Genomic DNA, 24,503 nt, shown 5'->3' with positions numbered 1-24,503 from the left:
AAAACTCCTAAACAGAGATTGATGGGACAAAATAAGAACACTCAGAGTGCTTAAAGCAATCATTTAAAGAATGAAAAAATGGTGGGAGAGAGAAGAGTAGTTCAGCATCAGTTCTTTCCTGAGCGTAGTGCTTCATTTTATTAAGTCAGTGATTCTCAATCCCTACCGTGCCTCGGAATCATCTGAAGGGCTTGTTAAAATATAGAATACTGGACCTTAAACCCAGAGATTCTGGTTCAGGAGATCTGAACTTTCCAAGCTTTCCAGATGATGCTCAAGTTGCTGGTCCAGGAGCCATACACTCAAAACCACTGTATTGGATTAAACCTTGATTTGTAATAGGAAAACTTTGATTTTTAAAAAAAAAAAAAGTAGACATGTGTACTTTCATCTTCTTAAAATTATAAATATTTTCTTTTCATGTGACAAAAAGTTCAGATTTTTTTAGAAGAAAAAATATAAGAAACAGAGGTAAGACTGAGAGAGAAAATCAAAGTCACTATTAATTTTCCTTGAGGTCCATGTGGCATGTAGTCAAATGTTTCTGAATAATATATCTTAAACATCTTTCATGTATAAACATTTTCCTATAATATTAGGGTGGATTAATATTTTATTGGATGACTATGAGATGGATAGATAACTTCACTGACTCAGTGGACATGAATTTGAGCAAACTCTGGGACACAGTGGAAAACAGGGGAGCCTGGTGGGCTGCAGTTCATGGGGTTGCAGAGACGGACATGAGTTAGTGTCTCCGTTGTGAATAACAACAAACAGCTTAATCCATTCCACTATTACTGCAATAATGGTAGTTGTTATTTTTTCCTTTATAATTTATGCAATTAAATTTTTGTGTACATTCTTAATTATTTCCTTAAGATCAGTATCTAAGAGTGAAATTTATGGCATATATGAATAACTTCTAAAGCTTTTCTTACATGTTGTTAAAAGGTCCCTTAAGAAAGATTGCTCTGATTTATACACCCACCAGTGATGAGAATGCTCATTTCCCTACACTCTCCCCAGCTCTATTATCTTTAAGAGGAAAAAAATCTCTCCACATTTGAGGGGAAAACAGCATTTCCCACTCTAGTTTTCATTTTTGACTGCTAATAAAGCTAAACATTTTTTATGATTTTGGCCAAACAATACTTATTTTCATGTTGGAAGAAACAAGAGGACATCTTTTACCTTTTTTATTTTCAATTGCATCAAATGGTACTCGTGGCTTTTTAATGTTTCCATCCTCTGTGAAAGAATTCCTGCAAATGCAATATCAAACAACCCTGGATCAATGCACTGAACAAAATTCATGGAAATTACATCTAACACACTATCTTTTTTTCCTGTGTGAACACAGTTATTTTGATGAACACAAAGAAAAACATTCTGAATTTCATTCCTCTAAACTGGCAATCTTGTCTCAAGCGAGGTGGATGGAAATCTCATCATCTTTAATCAGCAGAAGCCCATATGAAGAAAACCAGGGCAAAAAGTCACTCTTTGCTCCAAAAGGGAACAAACTCTGATAGCCTAGGTCCAACAGAAGTGATTCAGGGATACACATTCTTATTGGAATCTGTTTGGCTAAAATTACAAAGTCTTGTAGCAAGAAGTTTTGGAAACTCTGAGACACAGACTGAGAACATCCACATAATCTAAGAAACTTAAGCGTACCATGCAGAAAATGACCTGTCTTGCCAAGGCCTCTGTCCTTAAACTCTGATTACCAGGGATGAATGTTAAGGGTTGGCTATATCTTGGTGTGTGTGCCTCATTTTTCTGTTGTATAACTAAATGCTCAGCCAGATGGCCCTTTAAATCCTCAAATTTAGGACCAAAATAATCTAAGTGGCAGACAGAAAAGACTGTTGGTCCTTACGATAGAGAATATTGGGTAGGATGTGACTTGACTTCACTGTGCTGTGTTGGGAGGCTCCATTCCTACTCCAATGAAGCAGAGATAAGAATTCTGGCCTTACTTCACAGGGAGGCTATGAAGATTCAATCAAATGCTCTGTGTTATTTTAATTTTATAAAGATTTATTGTCCCAGATATTATACGGGACACTGTGGTAGAGATGAATAAGGCATTTTCAAGTCCTTCAAAATATAAACATTAGATAGAAAATTAAGAAGAATCAGGAATTAGAACTATTGTTAATGATGGAAGGTGTGATAACTTTATTGCAGTTTTATTTTCAAGTCTTTTTCCCTTTAGTATATGCAATGATGTAATCAGGGGTGAAAAATAACCATGTCGTGGACTTTAAAATACTTTCCTCCTCCCAAGGAATGAAGAAATAGATAAAGCAAGCATGGGGTGAGATATGCTTGCTATAAGTTTGAGTGCTAGGCCAAGGTAAAAGAAATTTTTTATTTCATATGAAGCAAACACTTTAAGTAAAACACATAAAAGATACAACCCTGAAATGATATAAACTGAATTTTGGAAAAGTTACTATATCAATGGAATGAAATGTTTTGTATGTTAAGGCATCCCCCAAGTGATTTCTTGTGTGATTTTTTGAATAACTTATTTTGAAAATGTGGATTTTCATGGAAAGCATGTGATTAGAGCAAATTACACCTGCTACTTTATTTCCAGTGAAGTGAAAATTAACAGAGAGTACACACACATCGATTTTAGTGTTTTTTATTCTGTTCAGATTTCTACTCATTCTGATAGGACCCCTGGATTCTGAGCCTCAGGGCACAGACAGAAGTGCCACTTTCTCTAAATGTTGCTTTTCTGTCTATTTGTCCTCACCTTGTTGCTATAAGTGGATGATGTTTATTTAAAAGGGGGAAGGAAGTCATTCACCACAGATAAAACTGGTTTTTAGAGTATGAAAAACTAGAGGTGGCCATTGTGAAGATAAGGGCAATTATGAATGACTACATCTGACCTTCCTGTCAGCATGAGGTCCTGGTATAAAGAATAAGAGCAGAAAGAAGAGGCCAGGGTTGTAGTTCCAACTCAATTAGCTGCTCAGCTTGAGCAAATGACCCATCTTCTTAGCACCTCAGTTTCCTCATCTGGAAAACGTATATGACACCAATCCTTCTTGTGATACAGCATGAATGATAATTAAACATATACGCATACACTTCACTGGTAAATTTGAAGATAATTAAATTAACTAGTCTTTCTTAAAATTGTCTGGAAACAATTTACCTAATTGTTTCTTGATAAAGATTTCAAGTTTACTTATCATAGTGCTAACTCAGATAAGTCTTTCAAACTTATCTTGTTTTTCCTATAAATGAAAGAAAGCATTTCTCCCATTTTAGATGTAAAGTGACCTTCGGATGGTATAGGAGCAGGAAACAGAAAGTATATTAATACTTAACTACTTATCTGTGATGCAGCATACCACACACCATGCAGTATATGAAGCTTATCTGATATAATCTTGAAACAATTCTTGGTAGGTTGTATAATCCATAATTTACAGGTATGGAAACTGAATTGCAAAGGAAAATCTTAGCTGTTGTAATTAACAAAATCTAAACTTGGGATTTTTAAATCCAAGTCTGTTTGATTCAAAAAAGTCCTGACTTTTTCTAACGATATTTAACACTGACCTTCAGTAAATTACATTGTTGGAAAGAATCAGTTAGGGTTAAAATTAGGCTTAAATCCAATATTCTGAATTTAAGACAAGTCAATTGCTTAGCCGTATAACAAATGTGGACCTTGAGAGAAACCTGGGGAATAAACTTTCCAAGCCTTGCATATCTCAAAGGAACTTAACTTACTTAAAGTAAAAAACAATACTTAAATAGACATTTTGGTAAATCAAGTCTGCTCTTTCTCTGTCGATAATGATGAATGAGACAGTCTTGGATTGAGTGAGTGCAAAGAACAAACAAAGGGACATTGAGCTATATTATTTAAAACCTAACTTTCAAACAAACAAAACCTTCTATCAATCCTATTACTTCAGAGTATTGAGGGAATAAGGCCAACTGCATAAAGTTGTGGCAATTAAAGTGAGTTCCGGACCTGGGAGACATCCTAAGAACTCTTCAACTATGTGATTATTTGTATTTTTGAACTATTAAAAAAAAAGTTTCTCTAGGATTGTTTTCACTGTCTCCTGAGGCAGAAGGAAAGAGGAAAGTCAGTAGAATTGAGGCCATTCATGAGGGTGACTTCAGAGGCACCGACGAGCATGGCACGGCCATCTAGTCTTTAATCCCTCTAGGTGGTTGGGTTTATTTCTGTTTTCCTGGCAATAGACAAGTCAAATACTTACTTAATTCCATCATGTAAAAGGGAAGTAGACTTAGCTGGCACCATGAGCACTGCCCCTTCCTCCACTGACTGGGGGTATTATTATGTTCACTGGACCAGCAGACTCTTATTCCCTCATTACTACCCCACATTAGAATGGAAGTGGATGGGGGAGGCCAAGGACCTTTCTTCCTGGCCAAATGCTCCTCTCTGAGATTCTATCTTTAAAAAAAAAAAACAAAAACACTAATCTTGTGGTAGAGACAGACATATTTATAAATTTGGATATGTTTTGTCCAGAATAAACTCATGCCTCAAAAACTCTAAATGAATGTTCATACCATCCTGGCCTCCACTCTGACTGACGGTTCATAAAACAAATCTCACCTAATTCTTTCTGTCTGATGCTCCTGAAATTCAGGGATATATATCACAGGATGAAACTAGCTTGAAACTTTTAATTTTAAACTTGACTTTTGAGTGGAGTCAAGTCTTGCTGGTTTGAAAAACTGTTGGATATATTTTTGTTACAGTGTTTGAAGACCACTAGAATCATTATGGTTTCAATGTTTTAAAGAAGCTTATTTTCCAGAGCATGAATTTTTGGATACACTTCTTTTTGTTGCTTTCTTTAATGTAGGCAATGCCTTTTGAAATCAATCTTTAGAGATTTTTGGGGTTGCACAATTCAAATTTGTGGCTCTCTTACCATTCCAGCGGGTGTAGCTCTGCCTTTTTATTCAGGAGCTGAAATTGTTCAAATACACTTAAAAGAGACTGGTATTGAGTCAGGATGGAACCAGGTTTTCCCAAAGGACTTGCCATACCATAAAATTGATGAATCAGAGATTGAAATCCAGGAGTAGTAGATGGGAAGAGCTGAGAAGGAATATTCAAGAGCAGAATATCAGACTAAGCGATGGAAAAGAAAATATAGTATTACTTGGGAAGGCTTTATATTTATTCATATATTTTAATTAGGCATTTATTGAAAAATCTATTATCAGTACCATAATTTAATTTTCTGCATTGCTGTCAATGTAAATGCCACTTTTTATAAGAAACTAATTTTGCTGATGTTTATATTTTCAAATGGGGTGAATTTTATTTCTCTTTTCACTGAATGAAAACAGCTATTTCCTTTCTATAGATACCCCCAAAACAGCTGAGTAACAGAGTTAGGAAGCAGGAAAAAGAAGATAACATCCTCTTGGATTAGAAGTGTCTTATAAATGTCAGGATGAGAGATATTAATCTGACCAAAAATAAAAATCTATGGTCATCCTCTTTCTACTATGAGAGTCAGATATTAATGTTTACCCTTTCTCCTATAAAATAATTTTTCTATTCTTCACATTGTGCCAAGAAAAGTTCTTTACTTTCCTAATGTCTTAAATTAAGAATTCCTGAAGGATGAGGCCAGATCTCTCTGATTATCTTTGTATGGTATTGAACCAAACTGTTGCAAATGTAACACTTACTGTATTTAAATTAATTAAAATAATCCATCAACTAAGCTCTCTTTTGAGTAATAAGCTTACTTTGAATCCTCTAAAATATGGGGCTAAGTAATAAAAACAAGTGTCAAACATTCACTAATTAAGTTCGTTAAAATTTATACACGTAGCATCTGAATACAAATTTTTAAGTAAAAAATAAATATTTTATCCAAACAGATTAATAATAAATTATTAGTAGACTTTTAAAAATGCTACTTTAAAGAAATGCTTTCTATAAACAAATCTTACATAGAAAAATATGAATCCAATATAAATTATCTATATAAGGGCAGAACCAGAAACAAAGCAAGTATGAAGCATATAGATATATGTGTAATAAATTACCCATTGATATTCATCAATAACCTAACAGAATCTAGGCAAATACATAGAAAATAAAATAAATGCCATTTATACTTTCAGGCTGAAACCAGTAAAAGTTATAATTATTAATATTTACTTTTTTTCCTTTGGAGTTTGCTACAGATTTATAACAAACTTAGGTAGTTTTAAAAAATATTATTATTTTATTGAATAATGTTTACTTTTATACAAACAAAAGGGGCATAATAAGCAGAAGGAAATTTTGGATACATGTAAATGTCCCAAAGCAAACAGCAAACTTCTTTAGAAAAATGTTAGCATTTCCCCCTTAAGAATTAGCAAAGCCTCCCAGCTATATTTATTCCACATTCTTTTACCTTTAGTAAGTCATGTATTATCTGCATACTCTTAAAGAATATGCATTCTGCTCATCTTAATCTTCATATCTCTAAAAAGAAGCTTACAAATACTTAAGGAAATATCTTCTAGTTTTAAGTCAAAAATCAAGTAGCTCATGGTTGATCTACTACAATCTCAGTAATCAAGAGGAACCAAAGGTCACTTTTGCTTTACCAGTTGGAATTGTCCCAAACTCCCGAGTTCCTTTATAAAAGTCATAATTGAGTTAATCTCCTCTAAAGACAGGCACCGATTTAGTTCTTTTTGATAATTTTCACCCTATAACAGGGGCAAAAAACACAACTCTTAAGCAATTGTTCCAAAATCAAGCTATGTTTAGCACAAGTCAAAAACCAAATTTTTAACTCTTTAACAGCTGAGCTAATTAATTCTAAATAATACAGCAACTTCAACTCATCAAAATGATGTCAGAATACAAGAAAACTTCATGTTTGACAAAAGAACCTGAAATAGCTCGGTAGTGCTTTGGCAGCAAGGTTGGGAAGTTGGGCCCAGAAGGACAGAATAAGTGTGACAGTTTGCAAAGGCAGGAGGTCTTTTTTTAGCCTTCAGGGTACCAAAATCAGAGCAGGAAATTTACACGTTAACCTCACGTATGTCACACTACCATTTTCACATTTCACGGATTCTAGTAAACAGACTTACCCCACCCCCATTTCCCTCACATTTATTTTTTCTAATGCATCCCTAAGAGCAAAAGATACACATCTTACTATTTTCTCCGGGTCAAGTGGTTCTAATGATTTTAATGACAATCCACTCACTAAGGAAGGAAAACAGAGAACTCTAGGAATGAACCAATAAAATCTTAGGGAGACAAGAGTCTATAACGTCTTAACTCTCAAAACCATCTCTCTGTAGAGCAGCATTTGTTGGTGCGAACCTTTCACATTCTACTTTTCCAAGTTTTCCAGTTATGGTTTTAAAACAGAAAGATACAGAGAAAACGATACTACACCTAGATTACTAATCTGTACAGATTTTTTCATACATCAAGAAAACTTGTACTAACATCATAAAAATTAACCAGTCTTACTTTGAAGCACTATTCCCTAATCATCAGCCTCTAACCAAAAATGTTAACCAGATGTAACTGCTTTAAAAAAAATGAGTATTATAACTTCAGCCCCTTGATTTTAATCTAGAGCACTAACTGCTTCCAAAAGGTTCAGGTATTCCTTAACAATATTCTAGAATACGTAACAGACATTATGCATTATAAGAACAAAATTCTCTTGGGAGTTAGGAGCTGATTTACTTCATTTTCAACCCATAATTTCATCATAGTCAGTCATTCACATACTTAGTAGACACAAAAATAATATTGATCCTTACATCAGAAAAATATTAAGAGATTTATATAACAGGTACAAATCAATTTCAAATGAATTATCAAGTTGCTTAACTGCACAGTAAAGAAAATGATACCTAAAGATGAATTAAAAAATACTTGTCAGTAAAAAATATGCACTTACCTTAACTACAGCTGATCTATAAAGTCTCTGAAATATCTCAGAAAATATGGAAAGGGAAGATTCATTAGATAGGAGAAAGTTGAAAGTATCCTTTAAAAGAAATTCTTCTGTGTTTTGGTCCTCAAAATCCATATCATCATCATCTTGAACATTTAAATGCTCATGCACCTGTGAAAGAGTTAAATAACAGCAAATATTTTTTGTTGGCTTATTTTTAATGCAGTGAAATCACTTCTAAGACATGATTCATTTCCCGTTGGATTATAGATCAGAACTGACATCTAGTGGTCCTTTTGGAGGTCAACAATTTTATGAAAATCTAAGTACTGTTCTTTTGAAAATATGATTCCCAGCTGGTGCTAGTGGTAAAGAACCCACCTGCCAATGCAGGAGACTTAAGAAACTCGAGTTTGATCGCTGAGTCGGGAAGATCCCCTGGAGGAGGGCATGGTAACCCACTCCAGTAGTCTTGCCTGGAGAATCCCCTGGACAGAGGAGCCTGGTGGGCCACGGTACATGGGGTAGCAAAGAGCTGGACATGACTGAGGTGACTTAGCATGCATGCACATAAGAACATTACTGTTTTATAGAATCATATCAGTTTATCTTAAAAATATCATTGAGGAACTTGTGTTCATGGAAATAATATATAACACCTCTAAATAATAAAGTTTTAAAAATCATAATGTAAACTATTGTGGGTTTATATATATGTAAACTATGTGGGTAAAATAATGAATAAATGATCAATAAAAGATGTAGATTCATAAAATTTTAGAATTTTAGGGATAAATCTTTGAATCGACCAAATGTCTGAATCACGTATAATGTAATCATTCTCCTTGTGTAATAGTTTGAAAACCAGTCAATACAGTATGAAGTCAAACTCTTGTTGAACATAATTTTTTTTCTTTTTTTATTGACGTATAGTTGATGTACAATATTATATAAGTTGCACGTACACAATTGTGTGTGCTGTGTGCTCAGTTGCTCAATCATGTCTGACTCTTTGTGATACCCTGGATTGTAGCCTGCCACGCTCCTTTGCCCACGGGATTTCCCTGGCAAGACTACTGGAATAGGTTGCCATTTTCTACTCCAGGGTGTGCATAAATTTTATTCTGTTTCTCTTGCCATATCATAAATTAGCTGTCTATAGACTAACACAGTCAACTTTTAAAACCTTATTGCCACTAAGGACAATTTTGGATTAAAAATATGTTGGAGGAGATGATATGAATGAGTTAATTTAAGATGAAGTAAAAGAATCAGAGTGTACAAAAAACATGCTTCAATTTATATATATTCATACAAACTGTTGAAAACAAATATTTCAAAAATTCCTATGGTTTTAAAGTTAAAATCTAAAAAAATTAAACTAAATTAAATTAAAATCTAGGCCAGTTTTAAATTAAATATCTATATGTAAAGAATAAATGAGTTAACTTTTTTATAAACCCATGTGAATTAAAAAGAATAAATGAGTTAACTTTTTTATAAACCCATGTGAATTAACTAGGTAACCTGCTATTTTTTTGTTAACTAGATGTCTATTTTCCTACATCAACACATACTCAGCTTTATGCCACATTTATTTCATAAACAGTGGTTGAACCATAAAAAAAAATGTGTGCTGTTCAACAGGAAAGCAGAGTGGGTACTGTAACTCAAATCATAGACTCTCCATATACTAGTTAATTCTTTGAACCACAGCAAGAATACCGGTGCGGGTTGCCATTCCCTTCTCCAAGGGATCTTCCCAACGCAGGGATCAAACAAACCCACATCACTTGCGTCACCTGCATTGAAGGCAGAGTCTACCCTCTGAGCTACCAAGGAAGCACAAATATAAGTTTGCTGTTGTAAGTTTGACGCATGTTGCACTTATTGATTGGTTACTATGAATGAAAACAACACCACCACACACACACACACACACACACACACACACACACACACACACCCTTCAGCCAAAAGGAAAGCTCCGTGAGCACTCCGGCATACTCACCTGAAGTACTACAGGGGACCCGACACTGCCGTAACCAATATCAAAGGTTAAAAGTTGAAAACATAATCTGCATCTGAAATAAAAACACAAGGTAACAATAAAAAGGAACGAAATAGTGCCTTTTGCAGAGAGGTGGCTGGACCTAGAGCTTGCCAGGCAGAGTGAAGTAAGTCAGAAAGACAAATACCATATAGTGTCACTTACATGTGGAATCTAGAAAGATGGTAGAGATGAACTTATCTGCAAAGCAGAGGGAGTCACAGATGGAGACAACAAACTCGTGGTTACCAAGAGGCTAACGGGGTGGGATGAACTGGGGGTTTGGGATTGACATATATATATATATATATATTACTATGTACAAATGGATAATTAATGAGAACCTACAGTATAGCACTCAACATTCTATGGTACCTAAATAGGAAGGAAATCTAAAAAAGAGTGGACATCTGCAGACGTGCAGCTGACTGACGTTGCTGCCTAGCAGAAACTAACAACGTTGTAAAGCAACTGTGCTCTGATAAAAATAAAATAAGAACAACAGACGGCAACAAGACACATTATCTTTGCTATGTTTACTCCATTATTTGGTACTATGTCATTAACAATCACTGGGGTTAAATTTCAACATCTATACTGATTACAAAGAGCACTGGCTCAGATAATCTAAAATTAAATACAATTTATCTTTGGATTTGGAGCCTGTTTCATTACCTACAGAAAATACAGACATATAAAAAGTATTCATAACACATTAAATGAAGCAATGAAGTTGACTCCATAAACACACAATGTGGGAAAGGAGCCTCTCCTACTTCTCCATGCTAAGCATTCTTATTCACATAGAAAGCACGATAAAACTTACATGGAGGTACCTCCTTTTCTTAACATACTAGATTTAACATTTCCCTGGGAAAAGGCCTTAAATTATATTCAAGTAAACTGGATAAAATGTAGAGATAAGAGTTATTGAATTTTGTTAATAAAAGCATATAAATAAAAATATAATTAGTCAATGGAAAGCACATATGATAAAGATAGGTGAGCTTGAAAGGGGTTACAATTTTTAAAATAATTTAAATATTAACTGTGCTTTATTTTTTGTCACCACTGTTTAAATACTGTGAGTCTTTAACATACTCTGAACTTATAGGGTCTACAAATTATAAAACATCAGTTTAGAAGTTCATACTTTATACTATATAAAAATTTCCAAATAGTACCTACTTGTGATCATTAATATACATTTTCATTAACAATCAATTTTTAGAAGGTAGTTTTTTTTTGTTGTTGTTGTTGTTTTTTAATTTTTTTATTAGTTGGAGGCTAATTACTTCACAACATTTCAGTGGGTTTTGTCATACATTGACATGAATCAGCCATAGATTTACACTTATTCCCCATCCCGATCCCCCCTCCCACCTCCCTCTCCACCCGATTCCTCTGGGTCTTCCCAGTGTACCAGGCCCGAGCACTTGTCTCATGCATCCCACCTGGGCTGGTGATCTGTTTCACCATAGATAGTATACATGCTGTTCTTTTGAAACATCCCACCCTCACCTTCTCCCACAGAGTTCAAAAGTCTGTTCTGTATTTCTGTGTCTCTTTTTCTGTTTTGCATATAGGGTTATCATTACCATCTTTCTAAATTCCATATATATGTGTTAGTATGCTGTAATGTTCTTTATCTTTCTGGCTTACTTCACTCTGTATAAGGGGCTCCAGTTTCATCCATCTCATTAGGACTGGTTCAAATGAATTCTTTTTGACGGCTGAGTAATATTCCATGGTGTATATGTACCACAGCTTCCTTATCCATTCATCTGCTGATGGGCATCTAGGTTGCTTCCATGTCCTGGCTATTATAAACAGTGCTGCAATGAACATTGGGGTGCACGTGTCTCTTTCAGATCTGGTTTCCTCAGTGTGTATGCCCAGAAGTGGTATTGCTGGGTCATATGGCAGTTCTATTTCCAGTTTTTTAAGGAATCTCCACACTGTTTTCCATAGTGGCTGTACTAGTTTGCATTCCCACCAAGAGTGTAAGAGGGTTCCCTTTTCTCCACACCCTCTCCAGCATTTATTGCTTGTAGACTTTTGGATAGCAGCCATCCTGACTGGTGTGTAATGGTACCTCATTGTGGTTTTGATTTGCATTTCTCTAATAATGAGTGATGTTGAGCACCTTTTCATGTGTTTGTTAGCCATCTGTATGTCTTCTTTGGAGAAATGTCTGTTTAGTTCTCTGGCCCATTTTTTGATTGGGTCATTTATTTTTCTGGAATTGAGCTGCAGGAGTTGCTTGTATATTTTTGAGATTAATCCTTTGTCTGTTTCTTCATTTGCTATTATTTTCTCCCAATCTGACGGCTGTCTTTTCACCTTACTTATAGTTTCCTTTGTAGTGCAAAAGCTTTTAAGTTTCATTAGATCCCATTTGTTTAGTTTTGCTTTTATTTCCAATATTCTGGGAGGTGGGTCATAGAGGATCTTGCTGTGGTTAATGTCGGAGAGTGTTTTGCCTATGTTCTCCTCTAGGAGTTTTATAGTTTCTGGTCTTAAATTTAGATCTTTAATCCATTTTGAGTTTATTTTTGTGTATGGTGTTAGAAAGTGTTCTAGTTTCATTCTTTTGCAAGTGGTTGACCAGTTTTCCCAGCACCACTTGTTAAAGAGGTTGTCTTTTTTCCATTGTATATCCTTGCCTCCTTTGTCAAAGATAAGGTGTCCATAGGTTCGTGGATTTATCTCTGGGCTTTCTATTCTGTTCCATTGATCTATATTTCTGTCTTTGTGCCAGTACCACACTGTCTTGATGACTGTGGCTTTGTAGTAGAGTCTGAAGTCAGGCAGGTTGATTCCTCCAGTTCCATTCTTCTTTTTCAAGATTACTTTGGCTATTCGAGGTTTTTTGTATTTCCATACAAATTGTGAAATTCTTTGGTCTAGTTCTGTGAAAAATACCGTTGGTAGCTTGATAGGGATTGCATTGAATCTATAGATTGCTTTAGGTAGAATAGCCATTTTGACAATATTAATTCTTCCAATCCATGAACATGGTATGTTTCTCCATCTGTTTGTGTCCTCTTTGATTTCTTTCATCAGTGTTTTATAGTTTTCTATGTATAGGTCTTTTGTTTCTTTAGGTAGATATACTCCTAAGTATTTTATTCTTTTTGTTGCAATGGTGAATGGTATTGTTTCCTTAATTTCTCTTTCTGTTTTTTCATTGTTAGTATATAGGAATGCAAGGGATTTCTGTGTGTTAATTTTATATCCTGCAACTTTACTATATTCATTGATTAGTTCTAGTAATTTTCTGGTAGAGTCTTTAGGGTTTTCTATATAGAGGATCATGTCATCTGCAAACAGTGAGAGTTTCACTTCTTCTTTTCCTATCTGGATTCCTTTTACTTCTTTTTCTGCTCTGATTGCTGTGGCCAAAACTTCCAACACTATGTTGAACAGTAGTGGTGAGAGTGGGCACCCTTGTCTTGTTCCTGATTTCAGGGGAAATGCTTTCAATTTTTCACCATTGAGGGTGATGCTTGCTGTGGGTTTGTCATATATAGCTTTTATTATGTTGAGGTATGTTCCTTCTATTCCTGCTTTTTGGAGAGTTTTAATCATAAATGAGTGTTGAATTTTGTCAAAGGCTTTCTCTGCATCTATTGAGATAATCATATGGTTTTTATCTTTCAATTTGTTAATGTGGTGTATTACATTGATTGATTTGCGGATATTGAAGAATCCTTGCATTCCTGGGATAAAGCCCACTTGGTCGTGGTGTATGATTTTTTTAATATGTTGTTGGATTCTGTTTGCTAGAATTTTGTTAAGGATTTTTGCATCTATATTCATCAGTGATATTGGCCTGTAGTTTTCTTTTTTTGTGGCATCTTTGTCAGGTTTTGGAATTAGGGTGATGGTGGCCTCATAGAATGACTTTGGAAGTTTACCTTATTCTGCAATTTTCTGGAAGAGTTTGAGTAAGGTAGGTGTTAGCTCTTCTCTAAATTTTTGGTAGAATTCAGCTGTGAAGCCATCTGGTCCTGGGCTTTTGTTTGCTGGAAGATTTTTGATTACAGTTTCGATTTCCTTGCTTGTGATGGGTCTGTTAAGATCTTCTATTTCTTCCTGGTTCAGTTTTGGAAAGTTATACTTTTCTAAGAATTTGTCCATTTCATCCAAGTTGTCCATTTTATTGGCATAGAGCTGCTGGTAGTAGTCTCTTATGATCCTTTGTATTTCAGTGTTGTCTGTTGTGATCTCTCCATTTTCATTTCTAATTTTGTTAATTTGGTTCTTCTCTCTTTGTTTCTTAATGAGTCTTGCTAATGGTTTGTCAATTTTGTTTATTTTTTCAAAAAACCAGCTTTTAGCTTTGTTGATTTTTGCTATGGTCTCTTTAGTTTCTATTGCATTTATTTCTGCCTTAATTTTTAAGATTTCTTTCCTTCTGCTAACCCTGGGGTTCTTCATTTCTTCCTTCTCTAATTGCTTTAGGTGTAGAGTTAGGTTATTTATTTGGCTTTTTTCTTGTTTCTTGATGTAAGCCTGTAATGCTATGAACCTTCCCCTTAGCACTGCTTTTACAGTGTCCCATAGGTTTTGGGTTGTTGTGTTTTCATTTTCATTCATTTCTATACATATTTTGATTTCTTTTTTGATTTCTTCTATGATTTGTTGGTTATTCAGAAGCGTGTTATTTAGCCTCCAGGTGTTTGAATTTTTAACAATTTTTTTCCTGTAATTGAGATCTAACCTTACTGCACTGTGGTCAGAAAAGATGACTGGAATGATTTCAATTTTTTTGAATTTTCCAAGACTAGATTTATGGCCCAGGATGTGATCTATTCTGGAGAAGGTTCCGTGTGCACTTGAGAAAAAGGTGAAGTTGATTGTTTTGGGGTGAAATGTCCTATAGATATCAATTAGGTCTAGCTGGTCCATTGTGTCATTTAAAGTTTGTGTTTCCTTGTTAATTTTCTGTTTAGCTGATCTATCCATAGTTGTGAGTGGGGTATTAAAGTCTCCCACTATTATTGTGTTACTATTAATTTCCTCTTTCATACTCGTTAGTGTTTGCCGTACATATTGCGGTGCTCCTATGTTGGGTGCATATATATTTATAATTGTTATATCTTCTTCTTGGATTGATCCTTTGATCATTATGTAGTGTCCTTCTTTGTCTCTTTTCACAGCTTTTATTTGAAAGTCTATTTTATCTGATATGAGTATTGCGACTCCTGCTTTCTTTTGGTCTCCATTTGCATGAAATATTTTTTTCCAGCCCTTCACTTTTAGTCTGTATGTGTCTCTTGTTTTGAGGTGGGTCTCTTGTAGACAGCATATATGGGGGTCTTGTTTTTGTATCCATTCAGCCAATCTTTGTCTTTTGGTTGGGGCATTCAACCCATTTACATTTAAGGTAATTATTGATAGGTGTGGTCCCGTTGCCATTTACTTTGTTGTTTTGGGTTCACGTCTATACAACCTTTCTGCATTTCCTGTCTAGAGAAGATCCTTTAGCATTTGTTGAAGAGCTGGTTTGGTGGTGCTGAATTCTCTCAGCTTTTGCTTATCTGTAAAGCTTTTGAGTTCTCCTTCATATCTGAATGAGATCCTTGCTGGATACAGTAATCTAGGTTGTAGGTTATTCTCTTTCATTACTTTCAGGACGTCCTGCCATTCCCTTCTGGCCTGGAGGGTTTCTATTGATAGGTCAGCTGTTATCCTTATGGGAATCCCTTTGTGTGTTATTTGTTGTTTTTCCCTTGCTGCTTTTAATATTTGTTCTTTGTGTTTGATCTTTGTTAGTTTGATTAATATGTGTCTTGGGGTGTTTCGCCTTGGGTTTATCCCGTTTGGGACTCTCTGGGTTTCTTGGACTTGAGTGGCTATTTCCTTCCCCATTTTAGGGAAGTTTTCAGCTATTATCTCCTCGAGTATTTTCTCATGGCCTTTCTTTTTGTCTTCTTCTTCTGGAACTCCTATGATTCGAATGTTGGGGCGTTTCACATTGTCCCAGAGGTCCCTGAGGTTGTCCTCATTTCTTTTGATCCTTTTTTCTTTTTTCCTCTCTGCTTCATTTATTTCCACCATTTTATCTTCTACCTCACTTATCCTATCTTCTGCCTCCGTTATTCTACTCTTGGTTCCCTCCAAAGTGTTTTTGATCTCATTCATTGCATTGTTCATTTTTAATTGACTCTTTTTTATTTCTTCTAGGTCTTTATTAAACAATTCTTGTATCTTTTCAATCTTTGTCTCCAGGCTATTTATCTGTAACTCCATTTTGTTTTCAAGATTTTGGATCATTTTTATTATCATTATTCTAAATTCTTTTTCAGGTAGATTCCCTATCGCCTCCTCTTTTGTTTGACTTGGTGGGCATTTTTCATGTTCCTTTACCTGTTGGGTATTTCTTTGCCTTTTCATCTTGTTTAGATTGCTGTGTCTGGAGTGGACTTTCTGTATTCTGGAGGTCTGTGGTTCCTTTTTATTGTGGAGGATTTACCCAGTGGGTGGGGTTAGACGATTGGCTTGTCAAGGTTTCCTGGTTAGGGAAGCTTGCGTCAGTGTACTGGTGCGTGGAACTTGATTTCTTCTTTTTGGAGAGCAATGGAGTGCCCAGTAATGAGTTTTGAGATGGGTCTATGTGTTAGGTGTGACCTTGGGCAGCCTGTATGTTGACATTCGGGGCTATGTTCCTGTGTTGCTGGAGAATTTGCGTGGTATGTCTTGCTCTAAAACTTATTGGCTCTTGGGTGGTGGTTGGTTTCAGTGTATGTATGGAGGCTTTTGAACGGTTACTTATTACTTAAAGTTCCATGTAGTCAGGAGTTTTCTGGTGTTCTCAGGTTTTGGGCTTAAGTCTCCTGCCTCTGGGTTTCAGTTTTATTCTTCCTGTAGTCTCAGGACTTCTCCAACTATACAGCACTGATAATAAAACTTCTAGGTTAATGGCGAAAAGATTCTCCCCCGTTAGGGACACCCAGAGAGGTTCACAGAGTTACATGAACAGGAGAAAAGGGAGGAGGGAGATAGAGATGAGCAGGAGGAGAAAAAGGGGGACTCAAGAGGAGAGAGACAGATCTACGCAGCTGTCTGTTCCCAGAGTGTTCTCCGTATCTCAGACACCTACAAGGATTCACAGAATTGGATTGGGAAGAGAAGGGAAAAGGAGGAAATAGAGGTGTTCTGAGGTAGAAAACAGAGAGTCAAGATTGGGAGAGAATAATCTTCTGTTTAAAGATAGGGCTTCTCTTTTTTTTTTTTTTGTAAGGTTATAGTGTAGTGAAAATGAAAATGAAGAGTAGTAGAGGAGTACTAGAGGACTTTAAAAGAAATAAGAGAAAAAGAAAAATAGAAAATAAAAGAGAAAACGGAAAGGAAAAAAAAGAAGAAAAAAGGAAAAAAAGAAAAAAAAGAAAAAAAAACAAAAAAAGAAAGAAAAAAAAAATTTTTTTTCCCCCTAATTAAAAAAATCGTAAAAATCTATGAAAATGAAAGTTAAGGAGTAATGGGGGAGTAATAGGGAATTTTAAAGGAAAATAAAAGAGAAAAAATAGAAAAGAAAAAACATAAAAAGAAAAAAAAATTTTCTTTTTTTCCTTACTTAGAAAAAAAAAAGTAAAAATATATCTAGGAGTTTCTCTGGAGCTGTTGCGGTCAGTGTGGGTTCGGCTCAGTTTCAGATAGCTCCTCGTTCCAGCTTACACTTCTCGATATCTACAGGGCCCTTCCGGTGAAGTCGGTGTTTTCTACAGGGATTTTAATCTGTTGCACCAGTCCCTTCTGAAGCGGTTCCCTTTGTTTATTTGGCTTCTGTTTGCCGGTCTCTTCAGAGCCTCATTTCCGCCCTGACACAGGCGGGCGGAAGTGGACTCTTATTCAGGTAGCTAGTTCTGTTGCGCTGCTGGGAGGGGCTGACGCTGCGCATCCGGATGGGCTGGCGCTGCGGGGCGGGGCTGACGCTGCGGGGAGGGGCTGGCCCTGCGGGGGCGGGCTGGCGCTGCCGGGAGGGGCTGACGCTGCTTTCTCCGTCTGCGCTGCTCAGGCTCCCGGCTGTTCTATATGGAGCGCGCCCCGCGCTGCGCGAGGTTCCAGCCCTCGGGTGTTACACAAAAGCGCGGAAGGAAAAGCTGCGCCTGCTCTCTGTGCCTTCACCGTCAGAGCGGTCCAGGCAGCCAGGGGCTTGATGGGCGCGCTATCCCCAGGTGTGGCGCACCCACTCCCTTCCGCGGACCCAGTCTCAGTTTCCGCTGGTGCCAGTCGGGAGCGCGCGCCCCGCCCGCGCCGGTCGGGTGCCTGCGCCCAGTGTCTCGCCGCGACCTTCCCCTCCCCCCTGCCTCCTGCCTCCGGCTGGGCTGGGCCGGTCCGCAGCCTGCGAGCTCTTCTCGGGACTTTCTCCGTCCCTTTGTTCTGCGAACGGCCGGCAGTGTGTTCTGGCCGGTTAATTTTCTCTCTCTCTTTTGGTCTCCCACAGTTCAAGTTGGCACCTCACAGAAGCTCCCTCCGATTGTCCTCAGGGCACTCAGGCCCGGACCCTAGCCCAAGCAAGGCCGCCTAAGACTCCCTTCCCGGGACGGGTCTCCGTCCTTAGCTCTTTTGTCTCACTTTTTATCTTTTATATTTTGTCCTACCTCCTTTCGAAGACAATGGTCTGCTTTTCTGGGCGCCTGATGACCTCAGCTAGCGATCAGAAGTTGTTTTGTGAAGTTTGCTCTGCATTCAGTTATTCTTTTGATGAATTTGTAGGAGAGAAAGTGGTCTCCCCGTCCTACTCCTCCGCCATCTTGGCTCCTCCTCCCGAAGGTAGGTTTTTTTTTTTAACATTAAAATTTGCTTTTACCTTTGGAAGATCTTTGGTCCCAGAGTAGATGTTTCACTGAAGACTTCAGCGGCTAGTAGGAGTTTGCTAATGGCTTCCTTCATGTTATCAAAAGCCCGAAGAGGTGAACTGGCTCTCAGGAATGTCTCAAAAAACGTTTGCAGCTGTGAACAAAGTAAAGGATTCATATGTTGAAAGGACAATCTCAGTTTGTCTCTCTATCATTTCCAAATGAACAATGTGAAAGATCTCTTTAGGTTATCTCTCTTGGACACAGTCAAAAAAACTCCTTAAAAAGGAAAATTTGACCATCTAAGACATATACAAAGTATACTGAAAGAGTATATATGTAAGGTATATTGTATAATAAATATATATTATCACATATTGTACAATGTGATATATATTATATACATTTAAAACCGTAGTACAAGCCTTCTGACTGAATGTGGGATACCAAAATATCTTGCAATTTAAATTATTTTAAAGGTGCTTACTCCATTTTTCTTCATTCCATGGCATCTAACCATGCAAAGTGAAGTCCAAGTATCACAGAGCTTGTGATCAAAACTGCCAAGCTGAATTTGGGACCCTTCATCTAGGTAAACTAGGACTTGCAACTCACTTTGAATTTTTGTGTCCTTTTCTTTAAAAGGAGTTACAACTTGCCAACAAGAGAGTTGCCAAATCAGAAGAAAGTTACTATAAAATATGAAATTCAAGTCTAAGCTTTTATTATTATCCCCTTCCTGCATGTATGAGAACAAAAATAACTACATCAAAATTGCTTCTTCTTCTTCATTGTGTGGAGCTCTAGCCAACCAGAGAAGAATCTAAGAAAATCTCAGTGTCTTGAAATTTTCAATTCAGGCTTCGTGTGACTGGAGAGAATGGGGCCTCATCACAAAAATGGGCAAGATGTTAGGTTTATGTCTTCACAGAAACACAAATAGCTATTCTTATTTGCTTAAATATTAAAACAATCACAACCAGGATATCTTCAGGATGCTTAACACCAAGGCTCAAGTCAAACTTTTTAAAAAGTATGAAATAAACCTCATATTGACTCATAAGCTGTCTCTGAGTAAGCATACACTTCCAAAAATGAAGAACAAAAAATATTTTCAGAAAAAACATGCAGCAGGTATACTATTAGTATTTTTGGAAGAACAGACTAAATTTATCTAAGCTGTGTAAGACCGCAAAGGGAAAAACTTCTGTTGCTCTAATAATGAAGGACAGATACTGGCACAAATCACCTGAGGGAGATGGTAAATGTGTCTTTAAAATATACTAGCAAAATCCCCCCAAGAGAAACAAATGCTGACTCCATAAACTTTTCTCAGCTGAAAAACAGAAACATAATGAGATGTACACTTTAAGACCCTATAAACACGTCATTCGCATTTGGCAATTGGGATGTTTTTCCTTCTCTAAGGACTAAGGAAAATGAAGGCAGTAATTGCATGATCAAAAGAAAACAAATCCAGGCTAACACCAAAAGTATCAACACCCTTGAGTCAAAACAGAGTAACATGTTTTTCCAAATAAAAGTAACTCATCACGTTTCCCTCAGCTCACCATATTACACAGAAAGGGTTACTGATAATATTATTGCATTTTTCCGTTTATATGTTTTCTGAATGTCACAGCGGTCAAGGTTAATAATTTAAGAAGGTTGGAAACAGTTGTGTAACACATAGAGTATGTAAGATTGATTATCAAATTATATCCTACATGGTGAAAAATAATTAGCAAATTAACGTTTAGGGTTGTATTTATTCTTCTACTGTGGAAATGTATATTTCTTAATTTTTGACTGTAATTAATTTTTCACCATGCGGAAAGCACTGTGTGCTGAACTTCGGAGGACAAGGTACTTAGCACAGTAGCCTCTATAGATTTAGAGGCTAAAAGTCCCAGGTTCAACTTTGGTTCTGTGCCTGTTACTAGTAAATTGTGAGGCTTGTCAGTCTACTAACAGTAACTTTATAGACTATTTCTAGGATTAAATCAGAGAATGGACTCTCACAAAGTCTAACACCACCCATCAGACATCAAATACTCAGTACACATTAGCTTCTTTTATTAACTAAAACAAAAGTCCACAGCCTTCCTTCAAAGATGAACATTTAAAAAATATCTGATAAACCTTTCAATAAAATAGATTTACAAGAGAGAATATAGAGACATGGTGGGTAAAGAGATCCCATCACTGATACACGTCCCAGCAGAAATGAAAGCAGAGAACTGAAGGACCAAAATCTCTCCTCCCATTTCCCTAAAATTCAGACTGCTAAGAGGAGGACTACCCTCAAACTACAATTGTTGTAGCAAGAGGACAAGACACAGCTGCCATTACAAACAGAAATGTGGAAAGAGGAGATAGCAGTGACATTTAAAAATCACAACTCAAAAAAAAGAGACTTCTTTCATGTTTCTATTTGTTCTGTGACCAGTCTTTGTCTCCATATCCATTTCCTTCTATTTCATTACATGCATTTCCACTTATCTAAGTCCTTCAAGTCGAAGAAGATTTGAGATGAGTCGTCTCTTTATTTAGGACAGCAGCAGGCAAAGTACACATATAGGAAGTGAAAGCAGACTTATGCAAATACTTTTCTTTTTAAATCATCAACTTTTAGCAGGTTGTCCAGAGAGGGCAGAATAGTTATGTCAATAATTGAAACTAATCCAGGGAGGCTAAGTGTCTGCTCATTTTGTCATTTGTTACACTAACTATATTTTTTTGGTCAAATACCCGAGTTTTGTGCATCTCAATGTGCTCACATGTAGAAAGAGAGAAATGTGCTTAATGATCTCATGAGACAATGTCAAATCTGAAATTATTTGATAGTAATTCCATTCAAAGTTATCAGAACCCAAAAAACACTTCTCACTCAGAGCTTTCTTAACCCAAGCACAAATAAATGTTTCTTGAAATAACATCTTCGCCTTCACTGCTAAGTTAAAGTCAGCCATGAACTCAAATATCATGGAGACGTCCTTGTCTCTAGGTCAAGACTTTTAATAGATGTTTTTAAATTTAAACATGAGACTCTAAGATCCCAGGGAAAGCAGTACCTTGGTAGGGAGGTAAAGATGAATAAAAGAAGATCTTAAAATGTTTCACAAGACATGAAACTGTTTTATGAACTATAAATTTTCCTACTTCAGTGCAAAAATGAAATACAAATTTAATGCAAAACAAATTATGTACAAAATGACCTTGTAAGGTCAGGGCTGTAAAACCAGGAAGTTAAAGCATCACCATTCGTTTGTACTTGCATAAAATTCAAGCAATAAACCAATAAGGTATTTGTAGTTTTCACATCTATCCATTCAAGGAACTTCCTAAAGTATTTGTAAATGGGTCGAAATAATCAACTAAAAATGGAAGCACAAGAGAAACTGAAGATGAACTTCAAAATAGTTGTAGGAAAACTTCAGTTATTTTTTGATATCCTAAAATATTTCTAAATTGCCCTTATATTTACCTCATTCTCCGACTCCGCTTTTCACAACCCCTCCCACACTAAATTCTGGGCTTCACCCAACTGATTTCCTTGATCCTCCCATAAGATCCTCCCATAAGATGCAGATTGTTCTCGGTGGCAAAAGATGCTGTTCTATATTAAACTTGCTAACTGTCTCGTTTGCTCTTACCACCAGTCTGTGAGATCTTTCAGGGCAGACACTGTACCATTTTATCTTTGAGTGGCCAGTATCTAACACAGGACATGTACTAAGTAAATACCGTTGAGTAAATAAACCTAAGTATAATAGTACAGAAACCATAGAGACTTTGATAAGAGAAATAGCTCACTGGAGCTTCTGGATAACATAAATTTTCTCCCTATGACAACATGTGTATCTCTTATTTCCATCTCATGAGAGAGGGAGGATGAGCATTCTTCTGGTGACTTGTAATAAAATCTTTGAAAAATAGAAGCTCACAGCTGCTCAAGAGAATTTCTAAGATAAGAAAATTTAATATGAGTTAAAACATGGGATGAAAGATTAACCAATATTAGAGGGTTCTCTTTTTAAGTCATGTTCTTGACTAACTGGGAAACTCTAGCAGAATGTTGGTATTTATCTTGAATTTTCAGTAATGTTTAATAGCATTGTACCTTATTAAAGTTTACCAGAATTTCTCTCAATATGTGGGAGAGAGGAGCTTTCATGTACTTAACAGCATTTTGTACCAACAAGCATATGAGAAGATCTCAATATCACTAGTCATTAGCAAAATGCAAATCAAAACCACAATGAGATATTACCCCACATCTATTAGGATGACTACTATCAAAAAACCCATAAAATATTAAGTGTGAGAAAGGATATGAAGAAATCAGAACCCTAGAGCACTGTTGGTGGGAATGTTAAGTGGTGCAGTGAGTGAAAGTCGCTCAGTAGTGTCCGACTCTGCCACCCCATGGACTGTATTCTCCAGGCCAGAATACTGGAGTGGGTAGCCTTTCCCTTCTCCAGGGGATCTGCCCAACCCAGGGATTGAACCCAGGTCTCCAGCGCTGCAGGCTGATTCTTTACCAGCTGAGCCACACTTATGCAAAACAGTATGGAGGTTCCTCAAGAAATCAAAATACAGTTATCATAGGATGCAGAAATTCAAATTCTGGATACAGAGCCAAAAGAATTGGAAACAAGTTCTTAAAGATTTATTTGTTCACTCTTTTTCACAGCAGTATTATTCACAATAGCTAAAAAGTGGAAGCAACTCAAGTATACATCCATGGATGAATGGACAGACAAAAGGTAGTATAGACAGACAAAGTAATATTGAAAGTAAGTGAACGTGTTAGTCGCTCAGTCGTGTCCAACTCTTTGAGACCCCATGGATGTAGCCTGCCAGGATTTTCTGTCGATGGAATTCTCCAGGAAAGAATACTGGAGTGGGTTGCCATTCCCTTCTCCAGGGGATCTTCCTGATCCAGGGATCGAACCCGGTCCTCCTGCATTGCAGGCGGATTCTTTACCATCTGAGCCACAAGGGAAGGCCAGTGTAATATTATTCAACCTTAAAAAGGAAAGACATTCTCACCCATACTGCAAGCCAAATGAACCTTGAAGATATGCTAGGTGAAATAATCTAGTCACAAAAGACACTGCATGATTCCACTTAAAGTATCTAGAGTAGTCAGGTTCTTAGAAACAGAAAATAAAATAGTGGTCGCCAGTGGCTAGGGGGAGGGGGAAATGCAAAGTTGTTTCATGAGTATATAATTTCAGTTCTGCAAAAAATCTTGGAGACTGATTGTGTGTGTGTGTTAGTCCCTCAGTTGTGTCCGACTCTTTGCAACCTGATGGACTGTAGCCCACCAGGCTCCTCCGTCCCTGAGATTTTTCAGGGACAGAGGAGGCTCCTCCGTCCCTGAGATTCTTCAGGCAAGAATACAAGAATGGTTTGCCGTTTCCTTCTCTGGGGGCTCTTCCCAACCCAGGGATCAAACCCGGGTCTCCCACATTGCAGGCAGATTCTTTACTGTTTGGGCCACCAGGCAAGCCAATCATACAACAACCTAAATATATTGAATAGTACTGAACCATACACTTAAAACGGTTAAGATGGTAAACTTTATGTATATACTGCATGCATGCTCAGCTGCTTCAGTCGTGTTCAACTCTTTGCGACCCCATGGACTGTAGCCCGCCAGGCTCCTCCATCCATGGGATT

At 36.8% G+C, this 24,503-nt stretch overlaps 1 protein-coding gene across 2 annotated transcripts in view; it reads right to left on the bottom strand.

The window, feature by feature from the left end:
• CPED1 (cadherin like and PC-esterase domain containing 1) overlaps positions 1 to 24,503 on the bottom strand; it is a 314,311-nt gene that overhangs the window by 152,552 nt on the left and 137,256 nt on the right. For both annotated transcript variants that reach the window (XM_043872163.1, XM_043872162.1), the window contains 6 exons: positions 18,827 to 18,969; positions 9,970 to 10,042; positions 7,962 to 8,129; positions 6,640 to 6,744; positions 4,953 to 5,122; positions 1,195 to 1,265 (listed from right to left, as the gene is read on the bottom strand). In XM_043872163.1, coding sequence (XP_043728098.1) covers positions 1,195 to 1,265; positions 4,953 to 5,122; positions 6,640 to 6,744; positions 7,962 to 8,129; positions 9,970 to 10,042; positions 18,827 to 18,969 — 730 coding nt within the window. The remainder of the gene's footprint in view (positions 1 to 1,194; positions 1,266 to 4,952; positions 5,123 to 6,639; positions 6,745 to 7,961; positions 8,130 to 9,969; positions 10,043 to 18,826; positions 18,970 to 24,503) is intronic.

This window comes from Cervus elaphus, chromosome 18 (genome assembly GCF_910594005.1).
Source record: "Cervus elaphus chromosome 18, mCerEla1.1, whole genome shotgun sequence".
Classification (NCBI taxonomy): Eukaryota; Metazoa; Chordata; class Mammalia; order Artiodactyla; family Cervidae; genus Cervus; species Cervus elaphus.
Note: the sequence above shows the minus strand (reverse complement) of the source record. Positions and strands in the feature narration are given on the sequence as shown.